General features: G+C 39.1%; 1 protein-coding gene across 4 annotated transcripts in view; it reads right to left on the reverse strand.

The window, feature by feature from the left end:
• Positions 1–511: 511 nt before the first annotated feature.
• LOC134678555 (formin-binding protein 1-like) overlaps positions 512–14288 on the reverse strand; it is a 76995-nt gene continuing 63218 nt past the window's right edge. The window contains exons 8-15 of one of the 4 annotated variants that reach the window (XM_063537168.1): positions 13235–13441; positions 11416–11445; positions 9295–9393; positions 8276–8369; positions 6041–6200; positions 4129–4385; positions 3482–3679; positions 512–522 (exon numbers count right to left, since the gene is read on the reverse strand). In XM_063537168.1, coding sequence (XP_063393238.1) covers positions 3510–3679; positions 4129–4385; positions 6041–6200; positions 8276–8369; positions 9295–9393; positions 11416–11445; positions 13235–13441 — 1017 coding nt within the window. In that variant the 3' untranslated portion in view covers positions 512–522; positions 3482–3509. Of the gene's footprint in view, positions 523–3481; positions 3680–4128; positions 4401–6040; positions 6201–8275; positions 8370–9294; positions 9394–11415; positions 11446–13234; positions 13442–14288 lie in introns of all 4 variants that reach the window. The other 3 variants (XM_063537167.1, XM_063537170.1, XM_063537169.1) reach the window with 3 other exon arrangements.

Genomic DNA, 14288 nt, shown 5'->3' on the forward strand with positions numbered 1-14288 from the left:
TAACGACACAAATACATAGAAAATGACACACGTCAAAGACAAATCTTGCAAACCTCGATCTCTTTTTGTGTACGGACGAGTGACTAGTGTCACAACACGCACACTAACACATTTTCGTTGAAGTATGTCACTGTATTCTGAGAGATGAGAAGTCGGATTTGTTGCTCGACCGATCCGCAATTTGTACTGAGCGAGCAAAATTGATAAATCCAACAATTACTTGAGACTAAAATATAATAATTGTATTTAAATGTAATTAAACGTATGATATGTAAAAAAAATATTAAATGTGAAATGTAACACTTTCTTTTTGTAAATTTGATGTCCCCGACCTCTTTTTATAGCAAAAAACCGAGCAAACAGGCATTTTTGTGCAGCAGTGTTCACGCGCGCGTCTGGACTCGGTCTAGTGAAAAATCCAAGTGCAACTAGTTTTATTACCCGCGCTAGATTAGATTGACGCGCTAATCTTGTACCTCGGCAGAGGGGAAATAGTGCGAATGCCGCCTCCCTTCCGTGTTGCTCGAAGGTTCGTCTACACTAATTTTGCACCGATTTGAATATAAAAAGGCGAGGGAGTACGTTATAGACGTCAATATTTTCATAAAAAATTGACATTAATGATGAGATCGCCACAATACCAACCAGATTTAGCTTGGTCCCACTAGCGCGGCGTCGTATTTTACACGTAACATAATTGCCTGTATGCTCCCGAGGTGCTTGTCAACGCTTAGAATAGGTGCAAGTGTACCAAGTACCAAGACATTATTCTCCTTTATACAATACATTTGTTGGCATATTCATACTGAGCTGCATGAATTGACAGCCACAAATTTTTAATTTGTACATCTACGACATGCCAGAGACTCAATCGAGGAAATTCGCTTACGCTGACGATATAGCGTTAGTCGCGCAGGATCGCAATATAAGCACCACTGAAAACCGCTTAGAACACGACCTTGCTGTCATGGACGAGTACTTTACTCGCTGGCGCCTGTGTCCTAACTCCGCGAAAACTGAAGTGTGTTGCTTCCATCTGAACAACCGACTAGCTACCAAGAAACTCAGCATCTCGTTCAGGGGCTCCGTGCTCAATCACAACCCGTCTCCCAAATACCTAGGTGTTACTCTGGACCGAAGTTTGACTTACAGCTCCCACCTCACCAACACCGCAGCAAAACTTAGGACCAGGAATAACATTCTACAAAAACTAACGGGGACAACGTGGGGAGCCTCGGCTAGCTGCCTACGAACATCGGCCTTGGCTCTTGTATACTCAACAGCTGAATACTGCGCCCCCGCATGGCTCAACAGTGCCCACACGAGCGCCATTGATACGCAGCTAAATGCTACAATGCGCCTCATCACGGGATGCATGAAGCCCACCCCTGTGCACTGGCTCCCAGCTCTAAGTGGAATTGCGCCTCCTCACCTCCGCCGCAAACACCACCTGCTCAGAGAAGCTGACAAAGCCCTTGAACGCCCGGAACTACCCCTGAATAGAGACTTGGCTACGTTCAGGTGCACAAGGCTGAAGTCCAGAAACCCACCGGCTCTCCTTATCCACCAACCACGCTCCCAGTGGAACCTGAACGACGCCTGGTCCGAAGAATGGTCGCAAGCAGACGTTCCATCTGATCTCTTTGAACTAAACCCGCGGAGCCACGCGCCTGGTTTCAATGAATCACGCCGTACCTGGTGCATGCTCAACCGCCTGAGAACAGGAATTGGCCACTGCGCCTACCTCCGGAAAAAATGGGGATGGAGCGACCAAGAATGCTGCGAATGCGGTTGCCCAAAGCAAACTGTTCGGCATATTGTTTTGGAGTGCCCACTTACAAAGTACGACGGCCCAGTGGAAGATTTTAAGACCATAACGAGTGCAGCCATCACCTACTTGGAAAAATGTAGATTTAGATTATAAATTAACTATGTAATGAATGAACAGTGTAATGTAAATGCCATACGATAAATAAATAAAAAACAGCCACAAAAGGATCGGGTGAAGGTACAAATTAAATGCATAGTTGTAATGTCCTCATATAATTTTATATTTTATATATAAAAATCAAATGCGCTCGTTCATTCCTCCTCTGACTATAAATACATGAAACTATCAGCTCCTTGCATACAGCAAATATTCAGAAAATAGCATTGCCTAATTACGATATTTAGCTAGCATTATAACTATGCAGAATTGAATTAACATTAGCTTTATAATACATCGTGACATATTGAATACACAATACAATAATCAGTTACTCCTTAATCGTAAACTGTACGGGTCTATGAGATAAAAGATTCAGTATACAATATATATTTTACACATAAACATTATACATTTATCTATTTTTGCTATAATTTCATATACTTAATGGCTGAATCACATGAAAGCAAGAAATAACCACTAGGTATTATAATAAGTACGAAAGAACCTTAATTCATAAAAGCTGGCACAATAAAGAGCTAGATGAGTTACACAATCATTAACATTAACATTACACTATTACTGCCATACGGCACACATGAAAATATGTATGTCATATAAACAACGCTATACATAATAAATAAAATCATGGAATGTTATTATGATTTCCTCTTTTTGTTCATATATGGCAAACGCCATAACAACAATCGGAATAGAAAGGACACGTTACAAAAAGAATGCTAAAATTGTCCATTACGATAAATTATAGCAAAAATACTTGTTTACTATATAGGCCAGAAAACAGTGAAAGTGGATACGCTACTGGCAGCTGGCCTTGTGGCGCCGCGCCGCCTGCGTCCTCCGCCGCGCCCTGCACCTTCCGTGTCGCATTACATCTGGAATCCGAATATAAATATGAACATACATTTTAGGTACAGTCAGCAGCAGAAGTTGCTAAGCGGGCCAGTTGTTCAAAATGATCTTGACGAGACTTTATTGTTCAATTCAATTCAATTCAAAGTATACTTTATTCATGTAGGCCTCGCAACAAGCTCTTGTGAATCGTAATTAATCTTAATCTAATTATTATTAAGAGAATAAGAGCACGTCAAGGTTATTTTGAACACCTCGCCTGCTTAGCAACTTCTGCTGCTGACTGTACACATATTGAAAATAAAAACTCGTACAGTTTCACCAGTCTAGCAATCTACAGTTATATTTTTTTCTAGGTTATAGAGACAATGTAAATCATTGTAAATCTTGAGCAAGCTAGAATGTACATTTATTACAGCTTTAGTTACTTTATTTTGTTCAAGTAAATTAATTAAAATGTGTCGTGCGTATAGAAAATCAGAGTCAGTAATAGCAACAAGTAATGCCATTTTTCACCAAGGTTTGACAAATCTAATCAGCCGTTAACACACGCTTGTCGCCATGAAACAGTCGTGTATGTTTTTAGAAAACGTCAATTTTCAGTAGTTGTTTGCTTGTTTTTATGAATAAGAGGGTTAATATATTGAACATTTTGCGCAGGATAGCACTTGGCACTTGCACCAACCTCATTCGGTGTCCGCGGTGCGGGCTAGTGGGCCGCGTCGGCGTAGAGCGTGGTGGCGATGTATGTGGTGGGCACGAAGCCCTCCTCGCGCGTGAGCTGGCGGCGCACGCGCGTCCAGCCGTCGCCCGCGTCCGTCTCCAGCACGAGCAGCCGTTCGCCGCACTCCATGCGCATAGTCGAGCCGGTGCCGTTTGCTACACCACATTCATATTATTGTAACTAAATGATTATAGAGTTACCTGCAATAGTATGGTACATTTCGAAGGCCGCAAAAATATGTGACACGCTCTTAAGGCTCTATATATAAGACCTTGTTAGTTATTTTTGCGGTCTTCGTTGTGTAATATATTATTGAAGGTGACTGTACAGGATGTAACAAAAATGTGGGGATCCGTTTAAGACCATATTCGGTATCGTGTTTTAATTAGGGAAAAGTAGACGAAATTTTGTTTGCTACTAAAAGTTCCAAGCCTAGTCACATTATTGAGATTATATTCTGGTTAAAGAATAATTCTGGTGCTAGGACTGGGGAACATATTTTTTCTGTCAACATTTGTCTGTCTGCGGGTCTGCGTTGTGCTATTAGACGACTTCAGGGTCTTCCACCGTCCATAATCAAAATTAAATAAGTATACCAGCTCACCTTCAAACGGATAGAGTGCCTTGCAGTATCCGAGCGGCTGTAGGTCCGGTTCGTAGTAGTAGTCGAAGTCTGACTCGTGGTCGTTGTCGTGGTCGCCGTTGGCCTCGGCGTGCGCGGCGGCCAGCTCGCCGCCCAGCCCCGACTCGGGCGAGCCGCCGGCCGCGCGGCCCCCCGCGCCGCACACCGACCCGCCGCCCGCGCCCGCGCCCGTGCCCGTCGACACAGACGACTCCGACGCGGACCGCGACAGGGAACCGCTGTTTGAACCGATACTGGAAATTACATTCCTTCTTTAACTTGATTCCTTGTGCACTCTCAACCACACTATTCAGTTAAGAAGAATCTAATTCTATATTGACATTATCACAAAGCTTACAGCCATCCATGTTATAAAGATTCGCTTGGCATTCATATAAGAGTCAGTTCACAAAACAAAGGTCCTAAACTTTGAACTAAAAGTGCAAATATTTTGGATTACTTCTCCAAACTAGCATAGGTTGTATCAAAGCAATTTCAGTAACATTTAGTACAGTTAAGTGTAAAAATATGGGTGCACAAATCATACTCAATAATATGTCCCATAGCTCATATGTCAGCGAATTAGGGACTATGAAACATATTTTTGAGTACTTGTCTACATCCATATTTTTACACTTGACTGTACCTTGTCACAGTGACAATAGTGTGAGGTCTCTAGCAACATTCATATTAACTGTCACGAAATGGTACTAAAATTAAACTCTGATTATACATTCAAATGAAAACAAAATACTAGAGCTCCAAAATACCTGCCTGGTTGATCACCTACTTACTTCGCTTCAACATTTAATAATAGTTTATGGTAAGAAGCCACTTGTAACTATAATATATTCGCATCAGTACAGTAAAGTAAAGCAAAATCGCTAAATAAGTAAAATGCTCGCTAAACAACATTATAATTTATATCAATAATAACACTTCGCTGAGCGCTTCAACTGATTGCTCGCCGGAAGCAAAGTATATGCTCGTTAACACTCAAACACCAAATCATACACATAACTAATTAGCAGAAGCAACCCAATCATTTCGCAACCTCGCAGTGCGTAGCTCAATTAATAACACACATATTGCCAAATGACCTTACCAGTTAGACGATCGGTTTTTTGCCCGATATAAAAAGTCGGTAGTAAAAGTTATTGTTCATTAAATTGAAAACGTGATTTTTATGTAGCTCCAGAGACATTTTTCATAGCGCCAGGGACGCCAAGTGTAGGCCTAAAATTTTATTCGTCCAAATAACTATAATTTTTGCCTTTCAGGAAATTTATGATAATAACCATTTGTGATATAACATACCTCTTTATAGTTTACATAAGGAAAATACCAAGTGGCAAGTCAATGATAAGTCTTGCGTGTATAAATTCGCGCGTGTTAGGATAAGATTACATTTTTTTTTTATAATTAGTGTTTAGTGCGAGTTCATAAATTATTCGTTACTAAACACAACGCAAGTAGCGAATGTATCAATATACTAGCACTAAACACTAATCAATGTGTAAAAAAGCCCTAAAGGCACGTAACGTAGGCAGACTGTGTAAAATGTGCTGTTAAAATATATGGGCACTGCTTTGAATAAAACTCGTATTTTATTTAGTCAATCAAAAAAATATTGTGTCAATGTATGGGATGCATACATATAGAATTACTGCCTTTCAACTTTGAGTAACAGTGAGATTTTTTTCAAAGTAATGCCTATTAGGGCCACCCTACATTTAGCGTCTTTCGAGCGTCGGCGTATGGTCAGCGCTATGGAAAATGACGTCGCTGCGCAGTTGCGTCGACGTTGCGTCGAGCAGCGGCCATAGAGTTGTAGACGCCGACGTTCGAAAGACGCTAAATGTGGGGTGGCCCTTAGGTATGTGTGTTGTATTACCTGGTGGGATGCTGGGGCGCGGGCGCGGCGCCGTTGGTCCGCGCGGCGGGGTTGAGCGGCGCGGCGCACACCTGGCTGTTGGCCTCCGCCAGAAGCTCCTCGAACTTGCGCAGCTGCGCGCGCAGCTTCTTCAGCTTGTCGCAACACTCGTTCAGTTGCCCTGCCGATTACTCTCGTCACAATGTGTGGGACAATAACTTAGACACTAGAATGGCACAGTGACGACACGCACTGTGCGCATTCAACGACGCATGGGAGGCATGTATGTGACGAACGCGACAGTTGAGTAGGTACACTCAATGCAGATCACTTGATACAATTAATTATAGAAAGTAAATCATAAATCTGATTAAGGTTACGCTAGTCCGAACGGAAAATACGCAATCCGCGTAAAAAATGAACAAGTTACATTATTACTAGGGCATATATTCATTATAGCGGAAGCAGTTATAAAGTTGACCCAAAAATTTTTTATTAAGCTATGAGCTTCATCACGTATGTTCCTTGAGTAATTCTAAGCATTTCAAGCCTGGGAGGCAATAAGAAATGTGTGTCTACTCGGATTTGTAATGGATTCAAACTTTCAACCCCTTTTTAACCCTGTTAGGGGATGAATTTTACAAAACGCTGAAATAACTTTTCCTGTCTTTTAATAATATCCCCAAGTACAAAGATTCAAGTCCCGCGTACGAAAAATTTTTTTGATATCCATACAAATTTTCAACCCCTTTTTCACCACCTTAGGGGATGAATTTTCAAAAACGCTGAAATTAGTTTTCTTGTATTTTAATAATATATCGTTTTGCGAAGTTTCAAATTCCTAGCTTAAAATAAAACTTGAACCCCATACAAACTTTCATACCCTTTGTAACCCCCTTAGGGGTTGAAATTCTCAAAATCGCTTCTTATCTCTTGTACACATTACAAATGTAATCTATTGTGCAAATTTCAACTTTCTATCTTTTGTAGTTTCAGCTCCGCGTAGCAAAAATCTCCAACCAAAGTTTTCACCTTTTTACGTTTTTCTTGTAAAATTACTATGAAACTGAAAAAAACAAATATCAGCAATGAATTCTACGTCTTTGGTTTATACGAAAATGATACCAAACTTGCCCTAGTACCCACCAGGATCAGAATAGATTTTTTTTAAAGATGACGGGTGGCGGCCGTCTTTGTACCCCAACCTCCCCCCACCCCAGGCTAGAAATGCTTAGAATTACTCAAATATCAGATGTGATGAAGCTCATAGCTTAATAAAATAAATTTGGGTCATGTATGGCAGAGTTACATAACTGATTCCAGTATTATATTTAACAATAAATGTAAAATTGTAAACTTTAGTTAGGTATTAACTTCACACATCTTTTTAAATATATTTTTCCTTAAAAGCGTATTTCCCTAACCACAGAAAATAAAGCTATGATTAAGGAATTAACAGCAGTAAACACGTAAATAGTTGAGCAATCACCAGCAAGACATGTCACTAATTGTAAGTCTACCTCATTGTGATGATGAGTTGATGATCCAGATGGTATCGTCTTGGGTCGTCCCATTCGTTTTTCGTCAAGTTCTTAAATTAGTCTTATTCTGCTTTCGTCACTCATTCTACATTGAAAGCCACCGACGATTGTGACGAATGTAGAATGAGTGACGAAAGCAGAATAGGACTAATTTAAGAACTTGACGAAAAACGAATGGGACGACCCAAGACGATACCACCCAGATCATCTGATGACGTTACATTACATAGTTTGGTGTTACATCTGAACCATGCGCACTAAAATCCTATCCTACCTTAGTCATCTAATATTATCACTACACCAAACTCAAAAACTACTGGACGGATTGTCATGCGGTTTTCACCTATCAATAAAGTGATTCTCGGGGAAGGTTTAGGTGTATAATTTGTTAACCCGTGCAAAGCCAGGACGAATCGCTACTTCAATTATACATCAGGTAAAGGTCAAATAAGTATAACAATGTCAATGACAAATTTATAGCGGAAAAACCATTAAGTAAAAGAAATCATAGTTCGCAATAAAAAATTGGTTTGACGATTAGTGACTATTGGTGTTAGTTAAACTTTGTTTTCTCGTGAAGTGTTGGTTAAGATTTATTTAAACTGCAAACAAGTATGCTTTCATTTCATTTAAACTTCGGATACAAGAGAGATACTTTAGCACCTTAGTCTCTCTATAACTTATATGTATATGGCATAGCCGATTTTTATCTCACCTTCCACGGTCATTGGATCTCCTAGCGTGGGATTCGTTTCGTAAACTCCTTTCATCTTCATCAGGCCCTCCATGGCGGCTTGTTCCTGGGCCACCTGTAATAAACATTTAACAATATAAGATTCAGAAGTGTATGTTGAGTATTATCAATCTTGATCAGGCTAAATAAAATACATATGTTATATTTTCAAAATCGGTGGTACAGTCACCTGCAATAATATGTTACTCTTTGAACGCCGCAAAAATTTGTGACACGCTCTTATGGCTCTACAAATAAGATCGTGCAAATAATTTAGCTGCCTTCTCTGTGTAACATATTATTGCAGGTGACTATACTGTAATTTTATACGAAGGAAAAAAACAAATTTGAATTAGGTGTTCTGTGTGCACTGAGAGAAAAGTACAACAAAAATACACTTAGAATTACAAAAATAAACTTAATCCGGGGACAAGGAGAGTTAACTAATAGGAACAAATTGACTTTTGCAATTTCTATTAGTTCTTGCAATTTCTATTATCCGTTTGTTGAAATTATATTTGGGATTACTGAGCTGATTGTAGAAATAAATAAACTTTACAGAAATAGTGAAACGTCCATAATTATTACTAAAATTAATTTTATCCCCCAGTACAGAACTGTTTTTTAATTCCTGGTGATGATTCTTCACTCAGTGTGGTAATAGTAAACGATACCTACTGTGGTTATCATGGTTGGTTTTCGAGTAACTTAGTGATCGATCAAATTTTTGGTCTCGGCAAATATATACGATTTTTAAATTCTGGTCAAACAATCCTCAAAAACATCTCAGGCAATAAACAATCGGCATATCTTTCTGACAAGGCTGGTAAAAATGATTACGGAAAAACTATCTAATAATGTAATGATAGGAATTTTAAAGTTGGACATTGGCCCCCATATTAGTGAAAAATCACCACAGCTGCCTTTAAATAAGGTCATTCATTTTAATCGACCCGATATTATTAGTTCACCATATATGGTCGAACAAAAAAAACACTTGCCTGTTTGTTGAGTTCGTGAACCTTGGCTTGCAGTTTCTTTTTCTTCTGATTCGGCGGCAAGTCTGAGTAGTCCTCCTTCCCGTCCGTAGACATATTGTTCTGTAAGCGTTCGACACACCGTGAACATATTATAACGAGAAAAACACACCACACGATCTTCACACACAACTACCTACTAATGTCCAAATACCAAATTATATAATTTACTAAGTTTATAACCATAGTTATTACAAAAATCAAAGTTGCTCACGTTTCAAATTCATATCACCTCAAAATCACTCATAAAATTAGTAACAATATTACAATAGATGTACCATAAAATGGCCCTACTTTGCATTTTCCTTCCTCGCTGTCTATAATATTTCAGTAAAAACAAACATATTATTTCTTTTTAATATTTATGGTTAGTCATTGTATGCATATTTGGTGCCTTCCACTGTACGAAGTGTATTGCTAGGTTCCAATAAAGTGAATACTATCTGCGTTTCCCGACCGATTTATTACATTCAGTAATTCACACTAAATTATACGGAGCGTGAGTGCGGGTAAGTAGTCCTCTTTTACGGTACGTGGAGGGTAACTACGATACACATAAAACAAGAAAAACTACTTTTATTATGTATATACATTTTATACAGATACCAATACTTCATAAAACTGACAGCCCTGTGCCGAAAATACTGAAAGCCGTGCAAGCATGAAAGTTAGACAAGCGAGACGAAGGCAAACTTACGGCCCATTGTTTACGACAAACGTGTACTCGTTCTGATCGGCGTTTACGACTATCATCCGAATGGAGTTACAATTTGGCTTGGTATAGTCATAGCTTTATTAATTGCGTATAACTATTTACTTCGAATCTTGACTTTAGTAATTACACACAGTGTTTACATTAAGGACTGTATCGTTTATTATAAATACAGATAAAACCTGGTCTAACTGTTGACGTGTGTATTATTTTGTATTACTATGTTCTTAAGGTATAATCTGGGGGTATTTTTAAGACATATCTGATATAAGAATGTTTTACATTTATTTTATTTTAGGGACTTTATGATGATTTTAATACCTTCTAGCAAATGTAATTCGGACAAGCCTATCGAGCTTAATTTGAGACTATTTCACCGATTCCTTAGTACGATTTAAAGAAACAAAAGGTTAATATGCTGCCAAAATATGCCATCTAAGTGTCCTTTTCATGATTGCTCAATTGAACATCCACAGAATAAATGTGGTGTATTTTATCTTTACATGAAAACGACTTTTTATGCAACATTTTGGATTCCCGTCAATTTCTGACGCCAGGGAAATGACGGAAACAGCTAAAAGAATCTACCGAAATCCAAAGCCTAACGGACATTCATGGCGTTGAACCATGGCTAGAACAGGTCGATAGAAACGCTCCATGATGGTTATATTGTATACCAAAGTCGGGGTTGTCGTAAGTAACATGCCATATTTTCAAAAAGGCCACCAAGCACAGATCCAAAACTTTTTTTCCAACTAAAAGAAATGATTAGACTATGCCCAGATGTTTCGCTTTACGAATCATATGTAATTGCTGTTTACATAGTACGATTTTTTTTGTGTAATACTTATCTTGTTCGCAAACCGTAAATTTTCTTGTAGTATTTGTCCGAAATCGTTGTAGTTACTCGGGAGGATTGGGTAAATATTGTCCAAACCATATGCTTTACGTGATCTCCCAGGACGAAATGTTACTTATTATTAAAGCACTAATTAAACTATATGTGTAATTTTTTAATAAAAACATAATACCAGAAAAAACGGCTAAGTAAAGTTGTATTTATAATAAACGATACAGTCCTTATAACATAATTATACATATTTCTTTTACAATTGCTACAGTTATGATATGACTCATTACATTATCCTGTGTGTAATGAAATCGTGAATCACTCTCAATATAAATATCGTGCCGTAGTATAGAACAATTTTATATAACCATCTCAATCACTAAATCATGCACTTTATCCTTAAGGATTATTGACACTTAGATAAGTGACCAGTTAACCAGTAGGTAAATGCAAGCCATAACACCGCGACAAGTATCATGTTGTCATAAACAGTGAGGGGCCGAGTGAGTCACGCTGCACTGACCTTGAACGAATTGCACGCCTCGACAATCTTCTGTGGCCAAAGCGTTACGGCGCGGAGTCGCGGGGAAGGCAAACAAACAACATTAAACAAAAAAATGACAGACCAGGACAACACCGCTCGACAGCCACACGAGTGACACAAGCCAACAGGCAACGGACGTCATCCTGCCGCAAAGGGTGTGATCGAAAAAAGCGATATGTCCTACAGTGATTATGATTCAGAAAAGTAAATGATCAACCAAAACGAAACTCAAGTTTTATAGCAAAACAGGTTGTGTTAAATAAAATAATGTAGTGGTATTTATCATGCTTCTCTTACGTCCCCAACCATCCGTGGCTAACTTACATTTTCCATTCGTGACAAGCCACCGGCCGCAGGCAGCCAATTAATATCAATCGGTTGTTATGTGAACCCATGTTAGGTGGGGATCGAGGGAGTAACAGACAAAAATAATTAGTACCTCCAAATTATATTAAATATATAATGTGTAAGCTGGCGTATAGTCATCAAGTGTCCGAACAACACAAACACTTCATTCATTATTAACCGAGCCAGAACAATAACACGGATTACATAACTAGATTCACTAGACACCAGCTGTATTATCATTACATTACCAAATAATAAAAATATAACAATATATTCGATAATGTACGTTCAATTACGTAAATAGTACACATAACATACTTCATGCCGGTGCTCCTACTTATATAAAATAGATATCATATCATTCATATCACATACATGGATCAAGCTCTATGTAGAATAATAATAAGCATAGGTCCTTTAACCATATATGAAAAGCGTACCAAATTAACGTATTAAATCGAAAAAAATATTATCTGACTGCATAAGAAAATATCTACGGTACCAAGACGCTTATGTCTATAATTTCTAGAATTTAATTTCTTCCCAATTATGCTTAAATAATAGAGTCTGTGCGGAAAGAGAAGAGTCTTGAAATGTATGGACGTCCAATACATTCTACGACTCTTTTCTTTCCGCAAAGACTAGACGAAATTAATGGTATACTTACTCTCGCCAACGATCCCCAAATACTAAAGTTATTTTTTAGGATCCTGATAAACTTATGGATCGACAATATTAGTCGTACATGCTGACAGTTTCATTTTTTACTGTCGTATTGTCGGCCACGGAAAGAATTTTACTATGGACCTAACCCCGAACTCTTAATCAAAGCGTGTCTTGGTTGATTCATTTTCATACCGATACGTTTTCTATGGAACAGAGTTGTTATTAAAAAGGTTTGTATGATCCCTGTATTAACCAGATCGTAGGAGACTCCCATGTACTTCTGTTTCGGATCGATATCATTTTACAATAACAGACCTGCTAGCTGCGTTCTCGCGCGCGTCTCCATACATCTAGCGCGTCTTCAAGTATGGACTCGTGTACGAGAACGCAACTCAAGGCTCATTTAGACGATGCGAGAACTCGCATGCGCGTTTCATTACATTGCGGGTTTTGATCGGTCGGTTGAATTGGTCGCAACCAACAGTCCGCAATGGTGCCGTGTGGTGCCGGCATCAGAAAAGAATAGCACCACCCCATCTCGTCCCGTGGGTGCCGTATAAGGCGACTAAGGGAAAACTGGCGACAGACATGCATATGAGCAAGGCTCGCCCGTATCCTTAGCGGGGTCCTCGCTCACAAGAGCTGTGCGCGCGCCACATCGAAAAAAAAAAACAGTCCGCAATGTAACAAAAGTCGCACGCGAGTTCGCGCGCCGTCTAAATCAGCCCTCATGGTAGACCGGCAGATGTCGTAATGTAAACAAGAGTGGCGGGCAGCGGCTCACCTTGTTGGAGCTGAATATGGAGAGCAGGCCGCCGCGCTTCTTTATCCGGTTGCCGGAGACGGTGCCGCGCACGGTGAGCTGCGCGTGGTGGTGGTGCGCCGCCGCCGCCGCGTCCGTCGTGTCCGCGCCCGCGCGCTGCTCCTCGAACGGGAAGTCCTCGGGCGGCACGAACCCCGACTTGTATCTGTCTATTACTAGTTGTGTGTCCTGCGTAACCATTATCAAATACATTACAAAATGAACCTTAACATAACCTCTTAAGTACAAAATTCATACCCTTGTACATTTTATCCGTGATCTGATAGTCAAGTTTAGATAAATCCGTTTCCACCTACGCGCTGCCGTTAGTAAATTGCAAAAACAGAGTCGCTCGAAATTGGCTTCATGCATGAAGTTTAAATTTCAATCAAATATTTTTTATTCGGATGATTGTTGCTATTATATCATGTTACAAATGCATTTCCGTTATTAAATTATCATTGAATTGTTTAAAATAATAAATAAGAAGTACAAAAATTTGCCCGCGAAAAGCTAGTGAACGAAACGCAACGCCATTGGTCGAAACGTTACGTGACGTCACTCGTTGAGTTTAGTGTCATTTTATTTACGCATTAAGCATGTGACCCCATATTAGATCCAATACACTGCATGTGATATTTCTGAAAACATGAATCATAAAGATATCTTTTATTTATAATTTTTATAATCATGAAACTTTGTAAGTATCTGAACGTTTAGTGCTCTCATCTAATTTGTCATTGTCATGCGCACGGGATACTCAAAGCGCGCCATTTCAATTTTATCAATGCAAAATGTGACGTTCCACGGGAAAAGGTACCTTATGAGGGTTTCTAGTTTCGGAGATATGAAATGTTTTGTAAAGAGGTGAAAAAATGCTAATTTTTTTTTTATTGTGTGATCTGAAACCTTAATGCGTAACGTTTGTTTACCTGTTTTTATTTTTGTTATAAGTTAGTTATAAGCCTAGTAATGTCGTCTCAGAGTTTAGTCGAAAAGGTACCTTATGGAAAAAAAATTGAAAATTCCCAAAAAA

Source organism: Cydia fagiglandana, chromosome Z (genome assembly GCF_963556715.1).
Source record: "Cydia fagiglandana chromosome Z, ilCydFagi1.1, whole genome shotgun sequence".
NCBI classification, from domain to species: domain Eukaryota; kingdom Metazoa; phylum Arthropoda; class Insecta; order Lepidoptera; family Tortricidae; genus Cydia; species Cydia fagiglandana.